The following is a 17319-nucleotide window of genomic DNA, read 5'->3' as shown; positions in this document are numbered from 1 at the left end:
TAACATGAGCTAAAATGAAATCAAAAACGACGGTCAAACTTTAAAGTTCATGATTCAGCTTAGATTGTTCCTTGTAAATGTTCCGTGATGGTAAGTGAACCCTACTCCATATTGTAGCTGTCTCCGAGGTGATCAGTTCATTTGCTGTATTCCGTAGTTTTAAATCTTTGATGCAACAATGGGGTGCAGACTCATTGAGGCGATGTAATGCAGAAGCCAAACTTGTTTGGCCAGTGTGATATCTAGGCATATCACACGGAGTAGAAAAGGCATTCTAAAAAGTAATCTAAAAATTAACAGAAAAGTAATCTGTACAGTATTTTCAAATCCGTGAGTTACCTCTATTTCAATCAAACTGCATTTGAACCTGTATTTAATTGTAAACACTGCATATTATTTTGCATAATATTTATTTCACTTACTTGCGCCAGGCTTGACTTGATTCTAGAAATAAAATAACTTAAAATTTGTATGCAAACAAAATTGGCCCGAATTCAGTCTTTGAGTGTGTGACATCATTGGCGGATTTAGTGTGTACAACAAATACTTAACACTACCCTCTGATGAAGCCTTACAGCTCACCCACACTAACACAAATAGAGAGTAGGGTGCTTTCTACTTTTACCTCTGCCTACCTTTGGGATTCCACTGGACTCTGTGCACACTACACCTCAATTTGCTATACTATATACAGAGCCAGCTTTCTACATTGGGTGCTATGGACAAGCATAGTAGGAGTCTGCCTTTTTTTTTAAGCCACCTTTCTTACTGAGTTGTAGTGTTGGACTTGGCCCTTCTGGCAGGTTCACCCCTAAACTTGTTGCTTTTAATGGTGACCTGGTGATGGCGATTTTTGGTTTCTGCGCACTTTCACTGTGTCCCAGTGGAAAGTGCGTGCGCACTTTGAGTGAATGTGGTGAGATAGGCCTGCCCTCCCATAGGAATGCATGGGGAATGTATGTGTCCCTGGTAGTTCCGGATGCGTGGGGTGTGCAGGCTCGAGTCTGGTATGTGCGGACTCGTGTGATTGAATGCTGTGCAATGATGTGTGCAGCGTGTTTGTGTCTAATAGGGAAGTGCCACTTCTAGAAGTGTGCCTGTCTGTGCAGCGAATGTGCTGGCTTGTGATTGGCTGGAGCTGGCTGGTGTGCCTGGCTCCATGAGTCAGGATGGGCCTGCCCCAGTGGTGAATGGGAGATCTGCATGTTAATGTGAGGGAGGGGTGCACCTGGGACCTGAATAGGGCTGGGCTTTCCCCACACAATGCTGGCTCCGCCCCCTGTAGTGCGACTGATGACCCTAGCCTGGTCAGTGAAAGGAAAGGGTGGTTGGGGAAAACCAAGTACTCCAAAACCAGCTGCGACTGGTTTCTCCCCCAACCTGCATCCTTAGACAAAGAATTTTAATGTATAAAAAAGGGCTGTGTCCCCTTGCAATTTGTTCTCTTCCAGGATCCTTTTGCTGAGGGGGGCTGTTGCTGCTGTTGCTGAGCGCCAGGAGGACCGCCACTGGTGACTGCCTCCCTGCCTGGAGGCCCAGTGAGCTCGCTCTGGGCCCAGCCTTGCCCCCTGCCTACCTGAGAACTTTCCTGGAGCTCTACCTTGCTGATAGCGCCTGGGAGCGCTTTATTTTACTTATAGCGCTTGAAAGCGCTTTCTCTTGTCCTTCAGCGCTGGGGAGCGCTGTGATTCCCTGCCTAGCGCTGAGAGCGCTTTATCTTGTCCTTCAGCGCTGAGAGCGCTTTATCTCACTTATAGCGCTTGAGAGCGCTGTATTTTACTTGTAGCGCTGGGAGCGCTTTACTTTTCCCCCAAGCGCTTAGTAGCGCTTTTATTTCACTTCCGAGGGTGCCACCCCTCACTTGCCCCGTAAATCATGCCCGCGATTGTCCCTGCCACCGCCCGGCGCCCGAACCGGAAGTCAGGCGGGCCGGGGGCGGGACCGAGGACAACAGGAAGTCAACGTACTTCCACCGGGGCTCCCAGGAGGAGGGAGAGCCCCGGAGTGCAGGAGCACCGGCCGCCGGAGTAGCGAGGCTCCCAGTCCAGAAGGAAGAGCCCCGCAGCCAGTAAAGAAGAGCCGCCCAGAAGAGAGGAGCCCTCGCCAGCAGCCACCCGGTGAGTGCGGTGGCAGTTTCGTTCACTCCGAGCGGCCCCGGTTGACAGCGGGCCGCTCCGAAGGAGAGGGGGGCGTCTGGGCACATTGCCAGTGCCCGCCCCTCTCCCCCAGTGCGAGTCCCGCAGTGGTGAGAGGCCCATGGGGCCTCCTTGAGTCTGAGTCCCCCGAGCGGGACTACAATGGGCGCATTCGGTGGAAGAGCCCAGCGAGGCTCCTAGGGGCATTTCTTCTGAGCCCCGGCGCTCCAACAGAGGGGCCATTGTTTTCATAGTCCCCAGTAGGGGACTCCAACGATCAGGGGGCATATTTGGTGGCGAGCCCCGATAGGCTACAGAGCGCCACAAGTGTTTATTCCGAGCCCCGAGAGGCTCACGGCGCCGCATTTGTTCTGAGGGGCCCACGAGGCACCTTTCCTAGTTGGTAGAGCGGCCCCAGAAGGCAGCGGGCCGCTCCCACCTTGCCCTACATTGTTGTCTTGAGCCCAGCGAGGCTCCCAGGGGGCAAGTTGTGCTCAGAGCCTGCGAGGCTCCAACGTGTTGGCCCCATCATTGTCTCACCCAGCTGCCCAGCACTTAGTGGGCAGCTGCTCCGTTTAGGCCCCCCTGACTTTGGGACACAGGGCGTCCTAGCCCCACTAAGGCCAGTTGGCCTGGGTACAGTCACAGGTGGTGACTTATGTGAGCTCTGCGCAATAATAATCAAGATACTTTTGTATATTGAAAGAAGGAGCCTCATGAGAGAATCCGGGCCCACTCCACCAGGGCAAAAGCTTCTGCCGCAGGACTGACTGACTGTGGTTGAGGTTTGCAGGGTGGGGTCATATGCTTCCATTCACGCCTTCGCCGAACACTACTGCAGCGAGGTCCAGTGGAGGATCCTGGCGAGTGGATCTCTACAACGAGGTATGAGTAGACGGCTGCTGCAGCGATCGGGTCGTTGCCTGTGTACAGAGGAGAGTCAGCGACCCAGTTTGTGAAATGGGCTGATGTGAAATATACTGCAATGCTGATTGGGCTGTAGCCCATGTGCGGAGGAAAGTCAGTAACTCGGTATGCCAGGTGCGGCTGCTGTGAAGTAAACTGTTGTAACAATCTGGCTGTATCCCATGTGTGGAGAAAAGTTGGCGTCCCCTTATGTCAGGTGGGCCGACGTGAAGTGTATTGCGGTGCGCTACCATTGAGAGTCAAGTGCCAAAGGGGTACTTGGCACAGTTGTTTATGATACATAGTAGGTCGGAACCTGGGGCATGAGCAGTAAAAGGCCTCCTACACGAGGGGCCTAGTTGCTCTTGTTTGCCCTGTGGCTCTGTACAGAGTTCTGATAAGGTTCCACTTGCCTCGGTGAAACTCAGGAAGCCCCAGTTTACTCTGTTATGCTTGTCTCATCATAAGGCATAACAGCTTCCCTCTCATTGCCTGCTTACTCCAAAGCTGACCACACACATCCGTGTCCGGATCAGCAGACTCCGCTTTCCTCTCATTGCCAACTCACTCCTGCTATCTATTGGTGTATGAAGCCCAAGTAAGACTTTTTATCTTCTACATTTCACAGCTGCCAAAGAATATGTGAGGCCAACACAGAGAAGAAACCTGGCTGACAAGTCTGTTTCATCCGAGGAGGGCTCCTGGACTGTTCCACTGGCGCGACTTGGTGAGTGAACGTCTTTGTGCCGGTTGTGCTACAATGCCTGATTACAGCGGAGCTGGTGTGGTGCGTAAGTGTGATGTGTGGTGGTATTTTACAGTTAAAAATATCTCTGAGAGTCCTTGCCTTTTAATTTTAATGTTGGGGGCTCAGGATATATGAAAAACTAAAATATGTGATGCAACTAGTCTGGAGTTATTACCATTAAGTTGGCTATGTGTGGCGGTCTACATGTTTCAGCACGTGAGCGGTATTAAAAAGGCTTTCTTCAGGACCAAGTGGGTGATAGGTGAGTGGCAGAGGTGAGGGATGCCACGTGAAACCTGTGCCGTACCTACACACGCGCTGAGGTGTGTGGTAAAAATGTCAGTGTACTCATTGGCACTTAAAAAAAGGGAACAAATTCAGTGCTTTTGGTTTGTTCGCAGATATCGTGGCATTGGGTGTGAGGGAGCTCTTTCACAAGTCCGACTTGGCTTGGAAGAGGTGTCCGCTGTCAAACCGGACTAGGTCCCCCCGTGGTCCCGGCTGGTGCTAGTCTCATCTTAAGGCATAACAGCTTCCCTCTCATTGCCTGCTTACTCCAAAGCTGAACACACACATCTGTGTCCGGATCAGCAGACTCCGCTTTCCTCTCATTGCCAACTCACTCCTGATGTATATTGGTGTATGAAGCCCAATTAAGACTTTTTATCTTCTACATTTCGCAGCTGCCATAGAATATGTGAGGCCAACGCAGAGAAGAAACCTGGTTGACGAGTCTGTTCCATCCGAGGAGGGCTCCTGGACTGTTCCACTGGTGCGACTTGGTGAGTGAACGTCTTTGTGCACAGTTTCCTGTGAATTTATACTATAACTGCCAACAGAACGAATGCATTATTGTCAGGTAGATTAGGCCTCTGGCACCAGTCTTCATTGAGCCCCAGTCCCTTCTTGGCACCAGTCTTCATTGAGCCCCAGTCCCTTCTTGGCACCAGTCTTCATTGAGATCCAGTCCCTCCTTGGCACCAGTCTTCATTGAGCCCCAGTCCCTTCTTGGCACCAGTCTTCATTGAGCCCCAGTCCCTTCTTGGCACCAGTCTTCATTGAGACCCAGTCCCTTCTTGGCACCAGTCTTCATTCAGCCCCAGTCCCTTCTTGGCACCAGTCTTCATTGAGCCCCAGTCCCTTCTTGGCACCAGTCTTCATTGAGACCCAGTCCCTTCTTGGCACCAGTCTTCATTGAGGCCCAGTCCCTTCTTGGCACCAGTCTTCATTCAGACCCAGTCCCTTCTTGGCACCAGTCTTCATTGAGATCCAGTCCCTTCTTGGCACCAGTCTTCATTGAGATCCAGTCCTTTCTTGGCACCAGTCTTCATTGAGACCCAGTCCCTTCTTGGCACCAGTCTTCATTCAGACCCAGTCCCTTCTTGGCACCAGTCTTCATTGAGACCCTGTCCCTTCTTGGCACCAGTCTTCATTGAGACCCTGTCCCTTCTTGGCACCAGTCTTCATTGAGACCCAGTCCCTTCTTGGCACCAGTCTTCCTTGAGCCCCAGTCCCTTCTTGGCACCAGTCTTCATTGAGCCCCAGTCCCTTCTTGGCACCAGTCTTCATTGAGCCCCAGTCCCTTCTTGGCACCAGTCTTCATTCAGACCCAGTCCCTTCTTTGCACCAGTCTTCATTGAGATCCAGTCCCTTCCTGGCACCAGTCTTCATTCAGACCCAGTCCCTTCTTGGCACCAGTCTTCATTGAGCCCCAGACCCTTCTTGGCACCAGTCTTCATTGAGCCCCAGTCCCTTCTTGGCACCAGTCTTCATTGAGCCCCAGTCCCTTCTTGGCACCAGTCTTCATTCACACCCAGTCCCTTCTTTGCACCAGTCTTCATTGAGACTCAGTCCCTTCTTTGCACCAGTCTTCATTGAGACCCGGTCCTTTCTTGGCACCAGTCTTCATTGAGCCCCAGTCCCTTCTTGGCACCAGTCTTCATTGAGATCCAGTCCCTTCCTGGCACCAGTCTTCATTCAGACCCAGTCCCTTCTTGGCACCAGTCTTCATTGAGCCCCAGACCCTTCTTGGCACCAGTCTTCATTGAGCCCCAGTCCCTTCTTGGCACCAGTCTTCATTGAGCCCCAGTCCCTTCTTGGCACCAGTCTTCATTCACACCCAGTCCCTTCTTGGCACCAGTCTTCATTGAGACCCAGTCCCTTCTTGGCACCAGTCTTCATTCAGACCCAGACCCTTCTTGGCACCAGTCTTCATTGAGCCCCAGTCCCTTCTTGGCACCAGTCTTCATTCAGACCCAGTCCCTTCTTGGCACCAGTCTTCATTGAGACCCAGTCCCTTCTTGGCACCAGTCTTCATTGAGAGGTCCCTTCTTGGCACCAGTCTTCATTGAGACCCGGTCCCTTCTTGGCACCAGTCTTCATTGAGACCCAGTCCCTTCTTGGCACCAGTCTTCATTGAGAGGTCCCTTCTTGGCACCAGTCTTCATTGAGATCCAGTCCCTTCTTGGCACCAGTCTTCATTCAGACCCAGTCCCTTCTTGGCACCAGTCTTCATTGAGACCCTGTCCCTTCTTGGCACCAGTCTTCATTGAGACCCAGTCCCTTCTTGGCACCAGTCTTCATTGAGCCCCAGTCCCTTCTTGGCACCAGTCTTCATTGAGCCCCAGTCCCTTCTTTGCACCAGTCTTCATTGAGACCCAGTCCCTTCTTGGCACCAGTCTTCATTGAGGCACAGTCCCTTCTTGGCGCCAGTCTTCATTGAGCCCCAGTCCCTTCTTGGCACCAGTCTTCATTGAGCCCCAGTCCCTTCTTGGCACCAGTCTTCATTGAGGCCCAGTCCCTTCTTGGCGCCAGTCTTCATTGAGCCCCAGTCCCTTCTTCGCACCAGTCTTCATTGAGCCCCAGTCCCTTCTTGGCACCAGTCTTCATTGAGACTCAGTCCCTTCTTTGCACCAGTCTTCATTGAGCCCCAGTCCCTTCTTGGCACCAGTCTTCATTGAGACTCAGTCCCTTCTTTGCACCAGTCTTCATTGAGACGCAGTCCCTTCTTTGCACCAGTCTTCATTGAGACCCGGTCCTTTCTTGGCACCAGTCTTCATTGAGCCCCAGTCCCTTCTTGGCACCAGTCTTCATTGAGCCCCAGTCCCTTCTTGGCACCAGTCTTCATTGAGACCCAGTCCCTTCTTGGCACCAGTCTTCATTGAGACCCAGTCCCTTCTTGGCACCAGTCTTCATTGAGACCCAGTCCCTTCTTGGCACCAGTCTTCATTGAGACTCAGTCCCTTCTTTGCACCAGTCTTCATTGAGACGCAGTCCCTTCTTTGCACCAGTCTTCATTGAGACCCGGTCCTTTCTTGGCACCAGTCTTCATTGAGCCCCAGTCCCTTCTTGGCACCAGTCTTCATTGAGCCCCAGTCCCTTCTTGGCACCAGTCTTCATTGAGACCCAGTCCCTTCTTGGCACCAGTCTTCATTTAGACCCAGTCCCTTCTTGACACCAGTCTTCATTGATATCCAGTCCCTTCTTGGCACCAGTCTTCATTTAGACCCAGTCCCTTCTTGACACCAGTCTTCATTGATATCCAGTCCCTTCTTGACACCAGTCTTCATTCACACCCAGTCCCTTCTTGGCACCAGTCTTCATTGAGCCCCAGTCCCTTCTTGGCACCAGTCTTCATTCAGACCCAGTCCCTTCTTGGCACCAGTCTTCATTTAGACCCAGTCCCTTCTTGACACCAGTCTTCATTGATATCCAGTCCCTTCTTGGCACCAGTCTTCATTTAGACCCAGTCCCTTCTTGACACCAGTCTTCATTGATATCCAGTCCCTTCTTGACACCAGTCTTCATTCACACCCAGTCCCTTCTTGGCACCAGTCTTCATTCAGACCCAGTCCCTTCTTGGCACCAGTCTTCATTCAGACCCAGTCCCTTCTTGGCACCAGTCTTCATTCAGACCCAGTCCCTTCTTGGCACCAGTCTTCATTCAGACCCAGTCCCTTCTTGGCACCAGTCTTCATTGAGACCTAGTCCCTTCTTGGCACCAGTCTTCATTGAGACCCAGTCCCTTCTTGGCACCAGTCTTCATTGAGACCCAGTCCCTTCTTGGCACCAGTCTTCATTGAGCCCCAGTCCCTTCTTGGCACCAGTCTTCATTGAGCCCCAGTCCCTTCTTTGCACCAGTCTTCATTCAGACCCAGTCCCTTCGTGGCACCAGTCTTCATTCAGACCCAGTCCCTTCTTGGCACCAGTCTTCATTGAGACCCAGTCCCTTCTTGGCACCAGTCTTCATTGAGACCCAGTCCCTTCTTGGCACCAGTCTTCATTGAGACCCAGTCCCTTCTTGGCACCAGTCTTCATTCAGACCCAGTCCCTTCTTGGCACCAGTCTTCATTCAGACCCAGTCCCTTCTTGGCACCAGTCTTCATTGAGACCCAGTCCCTTCTTGGCACCAGTCTTCATTCAGACCCAGTCCCTTCTTGGCACCAGTCTTCATTCAGACCCAGTCCCTTCTTGGCACCAGTCTTCATTGAGACCTAGTCCCTTCTTGGCACCAGTCTTCATTGAGACCCAGTCCCTTCTTGGCACCAGTCTTCATTGAGACCCAGTCCCTTCTTGGCACCAGTCTTCATTGAGCCCCAGTCCCTTCTTGGCACCAGTCTTCATTGAGACTCAGTCCCTTCTTGGCACCAGTCTTCATTCAGACCCAGTCCCTTCTTGGCACCAGTCTTCATTGAGACCCAGTCCCTTCTTGGCACCAGTCTTCAATCAGACCCAGTCCCTTCTTGGCACCAGTCTTCATTGAGACCCAGTCCCTTCTTGGCACCAGTCTTCATTGAGACCTAGTCCCTTCTTGGCACCAGTCTTCATTCAGACCCAGTCCCTTCTTGGCACCAGTCTTCATTGAGCCCCAGTCCCTTCTTTGCACCATTTTTCATTCAGACCCAGTCCCTTCTTGGCACCAGTCTTCATTGAGACTCAGTCCCTTCTTGGCACCAGTCTTCATTCAGACCCAGTCCCTTCTTGGCACCAGTCTTCATTCAGCCCCGGTCCCTTCTTGGCACCAGTCTTCATTCAGCCCCGGTCCCTTCTTGGCACCAGTCTTCATCGAGCCCCAGTCCCTTCTTTGCACCAGTCTTCATTGAGACCCAGTCCCTTCTTGGCACCAGTCTTCATTCAGACCCAGTCCCTTCTTGGCACCAGTCTTCATTCAGCCCCGGTCCCTTCTTGGCACCAGTCTTCATTCAGCCCCGGTCCCTTCTTGGCACCAGTCTTCATTGAGACTCAGTCCCTTCTTGGCACCAGTCTTCATTCAGCCCCAGTCCCTTCTTGGCAGCAGTCTTCATTCAGCCCCGGTCCCTTCTTGGCACCAGTCTTCATTGAGACCCAGTCCCTTCTTGGCACCAGTCTTCATTGAGACCCAGTCCCTTCTTGGCACCAGTCTTCATTGAGACTCAGTCCCTTCTTGGCACCAGTCTTCATTGAGATCCAGTCCCTTCTTGGCACCAGTCTTCATTGAGCCCCAGTCCCTTCTTGGCACCAGTCTTCATTTAGACCCAGTCCCTTCTTGGCACCAGTCTTCATTGCGACCCAGTCCCTTCTTGGCACCAGTCTTCATTGAGACCCAGTCCCTTCTTGGCACCAGTCTTCATTGAGACTCAGTCCCTTCTTGGCACCAGTCTTCATTCAGCCCCAGTCCCTTCTTTGCACCAGCCTTCATTGAGACTCAGTCCCTTCTTGGCACTAGTCTTCATTCAGCCCCAGTCCCTTCTTTGCACCAGTCTTCATTCAGACCCAGTCCCTTCTTGGCACCAGTCTTCATTGAGCCCCAGTCCCTTCTTGGCACCAGTCTTCAATCAGCCCCAGTCCCTTCTTGGCACCAGTCTTCATTCAGACCCAGTCCCTTCTTGGCACCAGTCTTCATTCAGCCCCAGTCCCTTCTTGGCACCAGTCTTCATTCAGCCCCGGTCCCTTCTTGGCACCAGTCTTCATTGAGACCCAGTCCCTTCTTGGCACCAGTCTTCAGTCGGCCCCAGTCCCTTCTTGGCACCAGTCTTCATTGAGCCCCAGTCCCTTCTTGGCACCAGTCTTCATTGAGATCCAGTCCCTTCTTGGCACCAGTCTTCATTGAGACCCAGTCCCTTCTTGGCACCAGTCTTCATTCAGACCCAGTCCCTTCTTGGCACCATTCTTCATTGAGCCCCAGTCCCTTCTTGGCAGCAGTCTTCATTCAGCCCCGGTCCCTTCTTGGCACCAGTCTTCAATCAGACCCAGTCCCTTCTTGGCACCAGTCTTCAATCAGACCCAGTCCCTTCTTGGCACCAGTCTTCAATCAGACCCAGTCCCTTCTTGGCACCAGTCTTCATTCAGCCCCGGTCCCTTCTTGGCACCAGTCTTCATTGAGACCCAGTCCCTTCTTGGCACCAGTCTTCATTCAGCCCCGGTCCCTTCTTGGCACCAGTCTTCATTCAGCCCCGGTCCCTTCTTGGCACCAGTCTTCATTCAGCCCCGGTCCCTTCTTGGCACCAGTCTTCATTGAGACTCAGTCCCTTCTTGGCACCAGTCTTCATTCAGCCCCAGTCCCTTCTTGGCACCAGTCTTCATTGAGCCCCAGTCCCTTCTTGGCACCAGTCTTCATTGAGACTCAGTCCCTTCTTGGCACCAGTCTTCATTGAGCCCCAGTCCCTTCTTGGCACCAGTCTTCAATCAGACCCAGTCCCTTCTTGGCACCAGTCTTCATTGAGGCCCAGTCCCTTCTTGGCGCCAGTCTTCATTGAGCCCCAGTCCCTTCTTCGCACCAGTCTTCATTGAGCCCCAGTCCCTTCTTGGCACCAGTCTTCATTGAGGCCCAGTCCCTTCTTGGCGCCAGTCTTCATTGAGCCCCAGTCCCTTCTTCGCACCAGTCTTCATTGAGCCCCAGTCCCTTCTTGGCACCAGTCTTCATTGAGACTCAGTCCCTTCTTTGCACCAGTCTTCATTGAGCCCCAGTCCCTTCTTGGCACCAGTCTTCATTGAGACTCAGTCCCTTCTTTGCACCAGTCTTCATTGAGACGCAGTCCCTTCTTTGCACCAGTCTTCATTGAGACCCGGTCCTTTCTTGGCACCAGTCTTCATTGAGCCCCAGTCCCTTCTTGGCACCAGTCTTCATTGAGCCCCAGTCCCTTCTTGGCACCAGTCTTCATTGAGACCCAGTCCCTTCTTGGCACCAGTCTTCATTGAGACCCAGTCCCTTCTTGGCACCAGTCTTCATTGAGACCCAGTCCCTTCTTGGCACCAGTCTTCATTGAGACTCAGTCCCTTCTTTGCACCAGTCTTCATTGAGACGCAGTCCCTTCTTTGCACCAGTCTTCATTGAGACCCGGTCCTTTCTTGGCACCAGTCTTCATTGAGCCCCAGTCCCTTCTTGGCACCAGTCTTCATTGAGCCCCAGTCCCTTCTTGGCACCAGTCTTCATTGAGCCCCAGTCCCTTCTTGGCACCAGTCTTCATTGAGGCCCAGTCCCTTCTTGGCGCCAGTCTTCATTGAGCCCCAGTCCCTTCTTCGCACCAGTCTTCATTGAGCCCCAGTCCCTTCTTGGCACCAGTCTTCATTGAGACTCAGTCCCTTCTTTGCACCAGTCTTCATTGAGCCCCAGTCCCTTCTTGGCACCAGTCTTCATTGAGACTCAGTCCCTTCTTTGCACCAGTCTTCATTGAGACGCAGTCCCTTCTTTGCACCAGTCTTCATTGAGACCCGGTCCTTTCTTGGCACCAGTCTTCATTGAGCCCCAGTCCCTTCTTGGCACCAGTCTTCATTGAGACCCAGTCCCTTCTTGGCACCAGTCTTCATTGAGACTCAGTCCCTTCTTTGCACCAGTCTTCATTGAGACGCAGTCCCTTCTTTGCACCAGTCTTCATTGAGACCCGGTCCTTTCTTGGCACCAGTCTTCATTGAGGCACAGTCCCTTCTTGGCGCCAGTCTTCATTGAGCCCCAGTCCCTTCTTGGCACCAGTCTTCATTGAGCCCCAGTCCCTTCTTGGCACCAGTCTTCATTGAGGCCCAGTCCCTTCTTGGCGCCAGTCTTCATTGAGCCCCAGTCCCTTCTTCGCACCAGTCTTCATTGAGCCCCAGTCCCTTCTTGGCACCAGTCTTCATTGAGACTCAGTCCCTTCTTTGCACCAGTCTTCATTGAGCCCCAGTCCCTTCTTGGCACCAGTCTTCATTGAGACTCAGTCCCTTCTTTGCACCAGTCTTCATTGAGACGCAGTCCCTTCTTTGCACCAGTCTTCATTGAGACCCGGTCCTTTCTTGGCACCAGTCTTCATTGAGCCCCAGTCCCTTCTTGGCACCAGTCTTCATTGAGCCCCAGTCCCTTCTTGGCACCAGTCTTCATTGAGACCCAGTCCCTTCTTGGCACCAGTCTTCATTGAGACCCAGTCCCTTCTTGGCACCAGTCTTCATTGAGACCCAGTCCCTTCTTGGCACCAGTCTTCATTGAGACTCAGTCCCTTCTTTGCACCAGTCTTCATTGAGACGCAGTCCCTTCTTTGCACCAGTCTTCATTGAGACCCGGTCCTTTCTTGGCACCAGTCTTCATTGAGCCCCAGTCCCTTCTTGGCACCAGTCTTCATTGAGCCCCAGTCCCTTCTTGGCACCAGTCTTCATTGAGACCCAGTCCCTTCTTGGCACCAGTCTTCATTTAGACCCAGTCCCTTCTTGACACCAGTCTTCATTGATATCCAGTCCCTTCTTGGCACCAGTCTTCATTTAGACCCAGTCCCTTCTTGACACCAGTCTTCATTGATATCCAGTCCCTTCTTGACACCAGTCTTCATTCACACCCAGTCCCTTCTTGGCACCAGTCTTCATTGAGCCCCAGTCCCTTCTTGGCACCAGTCTTCATTCAGACCCAGTCCCTTCTTGGCACCAGTCTTCATTTAGACCCAGTCCCTTCTTGACACCAGTCTTCATTGATATCCAGTCCCTTCTTGGCACCAGTCTTCATTTAGACCCAGTCCCTTCTTGACACCAGTCTTCATTGATATCCAGTCCCTTCTTGACACCAGTCTTCATTCACACCCAGTCCCTTCTTGGCACCAGTCTTCATTCAGACCCAGTCCCTTCTTGGCACCAGTCTTCATTCAGACCCAGTCCCTTCTTGGCACCAGTCTTCATTCAGACCCAGTCCCTTCTTGGCACCAGTCTTCATTCAGACCCAGTCCCTTCTTGGCACCAGTCTTCATTGAGACCTAGTCCCTTCTTGGCACCAGTCTTCATTGAGACCCAGTCCCTTCTTGGCACCAGTCTTCATTGAGACCCAGTCCCTTCTTGGCACCAGTCTTCATTGAGCCCCAGTCCCTTCTTGGCACCAGTCTTCATTGAGCCCCAGTCCCTTCTTTGCACCAGTCTTCATTCAGACCCAGTCCCTTCGTGGCACCAGTCTTCATTCAGACCCAGTCCCTTCTTGGCACCAGTCTTCATTGAGACCCAGTCCCTTCTTGGCACCAGTCTTCATTGAGACCCAGTCCCTTCTTGGCACCAGTCTTCATTGAGACCCAGTCCCTTCTTGGCACCAGTCTTCATTCAGACCCAGTCCCTTCTTGGCACCAGTCTTCATTCAGACCCAGTCCCTTCTTGGCACCAGTCTTCATTGAGACCCAGTCCCTTCTTGGCACCAGTCTTCATTCAGACCCAGTCCCTTCTTGGCACCAGTCTTCATTCAGACCCAGTCCCTTCTTGGCACCAGTCTTCATTGAGACCTAGTCCCTTCTTGGCACCAGTCTTCATTGAGACCCAGTCCCTTCTTGGCACCAGTCTTCATTGAGACCCAGTCCCTTCTTGGCACCAGTCTTCATTGAGCCCCAGTCCCTTCTTGGCACCAGTCTTCATTGAGACTCAGTCCCTTCTTGGCACCAGTCTTCATTCAGACCCAGTCCCTTCTTGGCACCAGTCTTCATTGAGACCCAGTCCCTTCTTGGCACCAGTCTTCAATCAGACCCAGTCCCTTCTTGGCACCAGTCTTCATTGAGACCCAGTCCCTTCTTGGCACCAGTCTTCATTGAGACCTAGTCCCTTCTTGGCACCAGTCTTCATTCAGACCCAGTCCCTTCTTGGCACCAGTCTTCATTGAGCCCCAGTCCCTTCTTTGCACCATTTTTCATTCAGACCCAGTCCCTTCTTGGCACCAGTCTTCATTGAGACTCAGTCCCTTCTTGGCACCAGTCTTCATTCAGACCCAGTCCCTTCTTGGCACCAGTCTTCATTCAGCCCCGGTCCCTTCTTGGCACCAGTCTTCATTCAGCCCCGGTCCCTTCTTGGCACCAGTCTTCATCGAGCCCCAGTCCCTTCTTTGCACCAGTCTTCATTGAGACCCAGTCCCTTCTTGGCACCAGTCTTCATTCAGACCCAGTCCCTTCTTGGCACCAGTCTTCATTCAGCCCCGGTCCCTTCTTGGCACCAGTCTTCATTCAGCCCCGGTCCCTTCTTGGCACCAGTCTTCATTGAGACTCAGTCCCTTCTTGGCACCAGTCTTCATTCAGCCCCAGTCCCTTCTTGGCAGCAGTCTTCATTCAGCCCCGGTCCCTTCTTGGCACCAGTCTTCATTGAGACCCAGTCCCTTCTTGGCACCAGTCTTCATTGAGACCCAGTCCCTTCTTGGCACCAGTCTTCATTGAGACTCAGTCCCTTCTTGGCACCAGTCTTCATTGAGATCCAGTCCCTTCTTGGCACCAGTCTTCATTGAGCCCCAGTCCCTTCTTGGCACCAGTCTTCATTTAGACCCAGTCCCTTCTTGGCACCAGTCTTCATTGCGACCCAGTCCCTTCTTGGCACCAGTCTTCATTGAGACCCAGTCCCTTCTTGGCACCAGTCTTCATTGAGACTCAGTCCCTTCTTGGCACCAGTCTTCATTCAGCCCCAGTCCCTTCTTTGCACCAGCCTTCATTGAGACTCAGTCCCTTCTTGGCACTAGTCTTCATTCAGCCCCAGTCCCTTCTTTGCACCAGTCTTCATTCAGACCCAGTCCCTTCTTGGCACCAGTCTTCATTGAGCCCCAGTCCCTTCTTGGCACCAGTCTTCAATCAGCCCCAGTCCCTTCTTGGCACCAGTCTTCATTCAGACCCAGTCCCTTCTTGGCACCAGTCTTCATTCAGCCCCAGTCCCTTCTTGGCACCAGTCTTCATTCAGCCCCGGTCCCTTCTTGGCACCAGTCTTCATTGAGACCCAGTCCCTTCTTGGCACCAGTCTTCAGTCGGCCCCAGTCCCTTCTTGGCACCAGTCTTCATTGAGCCCCAGTCCCTTCTTGGCACCAGTCTTCATTGAGATCCAGTCCCTTCTTGGCACCAGTCTTCATTGAGACCCAGTCCCTTCTTGGCACCAGTCTTCATTCAGACCCAGTCCCTTCTTGGCACCATTCTTCATTGAGCCCCAGTCCCTTCTTGGCAGCAGTCTTCATTCAGCCCCGGTCCCTTCTTGGCACCAGTCTTCAATCAGACCCAGTCCCTTCTTGGCACCAGTCTTCAATCAGACCCAGTCCCTTCTTGGCACCAGTCTTCAATCAGACCCAGTCCCTTCTTGGCACCAGTCTTCATTCAGCCCCGGTCCCTTCTTGGCACCAGTCTTCATTGAGACCCAGTCCCTTCTTGGCACCAGTCTTCATTCAGCCCCGGTCCCTTCTTGGCACCAGTCTTCATTCAGCCCCGGTCCCTTCTTGGCACCAGTCTTCATTCAGCCCCGGTCCCTTCTTGGCACCAGTCTTCATTGAGACTCAGTCCCTTCTTGGCACCAGTCTTCATTCAGCCCCAGTCCCTTCTTGGCACCAGTCTTCATTGAGCCCCAGTCCCTTCTTGGCACCAGTCTTCATTGAGACTCAGTCCCTTCTTGGCACCAGTCTTCATTGAGCCCCAGTCCCTTCTTGGCACCAGTCTTCAATCAGACCCAGTCCCTTCTTGGCACCAGTCTTCATTGAGGCCCAGTCCCTTCTTGGCGCCAGTCTTCATTGAGCCCCAGTCCCTTCTTCGCACCAGTCTTCATTGAGCCCCAGTCCCTTCTTGGCACCAGTCTTCATTGAGGCCCAGTCCCTTCTTGGCGCCAGTCTTCATTGAGCCCCAGTCCCTTCTTCGCACCAGTCTTCATTGAGCCCCAGTCCCTTCTTGGCACCAGTCTTCATTGAGACTCAGTCCCTTCTTTGCACCAGTCTTCATTGAGCCCCAGTCCCTTCTTGGCACCAGTCTTCATTGAGACTCAGTCCCTTCTTTGCACCAGTCTTCATTGAGACGCAGTCCCTTCTTTGCACCAGTCTTCATTGAGACCCGGTCCTTTCTTGGCACCAGTCTTCATTGAGCCCCAGTCCCTTCTTGGCACCAGTCTTCATTGAGCCCCAGTCCCTTCTTGGCACCAGTCTTCATTGAGACCCAGTCCCTTCTTGGCACCAGTCTTCATTGAGACCCAGTCCCTTCTTGGCACCAGTCTTCATTGAGACCCAGTCCCTTCTTGGCACCAGTCTTCATTGAGACTCAGTCCCTTCTTTGCACCAGTCTTCATTGAGACGCAGTCCCTTCTTTGCACCAGTCTTCATTGAGACCCGGTCCTTTCTTGGCACCAGTCTTCATTGAGCCCCAGTCCCTTCTTGGCACCAGTCTTCATTGAGCCCCAGTCCCTTCTTGGCACCAGTCTTCATTGAGACCCAGTCCCTTCTTGGCACCAGTCTTCATTTAGACCCAGTCCCTTCTTGACACCAGTCTTCATTGATATCCAGTCCCTTCTTGGCACCAGTCTTCATTTAGACCCAGTCCCTTCTTGACACCAGTCTTCATTGATATCCAGTCCCTTCTTGACACCAGTCTTCATTCACACCCAGTCCCTTCTTGGCACCAGTCTTCATTGAGCCCCAGTCCCTTCTTGGCACCAGTCTTCATTCAGACCCAGTCCCTTCTTGGCACCAGTCTTCATTTAGACCCAGTCCCTTCTTGACACCAGTCTTCATTGATATCCAGTCCCTTCTTGGCACCAGTCTTCATTTAGACCCAGTCCCTTCTTGACACCAGTCTTCATTGATATCCAGTCCCTTCTTGACACCAGTCTTCATTCACACCCAGTCCCTTCTTGGCACCAGTCTTCATTCAGACCCAGTCCCTTCTTGGCACCAGTCTTCATTCAGACCCAGTCCCTTCTTGGCACCAGTCTTCATTCAGACCCAGTCCCTTCTTGGCACCAGTCTTCATTCAGACCCAGTCCCTTCTTGGCACCAGTCTTCATTGAGACCTAGTCCCTTCTTGGCACCAGTCTTCATTGAGACCCAGTCCCTTCTTGGCACCAGTCTTCATTGAGACCCAGTCCCTTCTTGGCACCAGTCTTCATTGAGCCCCAGTCCCTTCTTGGCACCAGTCTTCATTGAGCCCCAGTCCCTTCTTTGCACCAGTCTTCATTCAGACCCAGTCCCTTCGTGGCACCAGTCTTCATTGAGACCCAGTCCCTTCTTGGCACCAGTCTTCATTGAGACCCAGTCCCTTCTTGGCACCAGTCTTCATTGAGACCCAGTCCCTTCTTGGCACCAGTCTTCATTGAGACCCAGTCCCTTCTTGGCACCAGTCTTCA

General features: G+C 52.7%; 1 protein-coding gene across 2 annotated transcripts in view; it reads left to right on the top strand.

Moving 5' to 3' along the window:
* The window catches only part of LOC144817651 (uncharacterized), a 434119-nt gene that overhangs the window by 109455 nt on the left and 307345 nt on the right, over positions 1-17319 (top strand). For both annotated transcript variants that reach the window (XM_078674371.1, XM_078674372.1), the window contains 2 exons: positions 3670-3768; positions 4473-4571. In XM_078674371.1, coding sequence (XP_078530497.1) covers positions 3670-3768; positions 4473-4571 — 198 coding nt within the window. The remainder of the gene's footprint in view (positions 1-3669; positions 3769-4472; positions 4572-17319) is intronic.

Source organism: Lissotriton helveticus, chromosome 2_1, assembly GCF_964261635.1.
Source record: "Lissotriton helveticus chromosome 2_1, aLisHel1.1, whole genome shotgun sequence".
Lineage (NCBI taxonomy): Eukaryota > Metazoa > Chordata > Amphibia > Caudata > Salamandridae > Lissotriton > Lissotriton helveticus.
The sequence above is the reverse complement of the archived record's forward strand: the minus strand, read 5'-3'. Positions and strand labels throughout refer to the sequence as shown.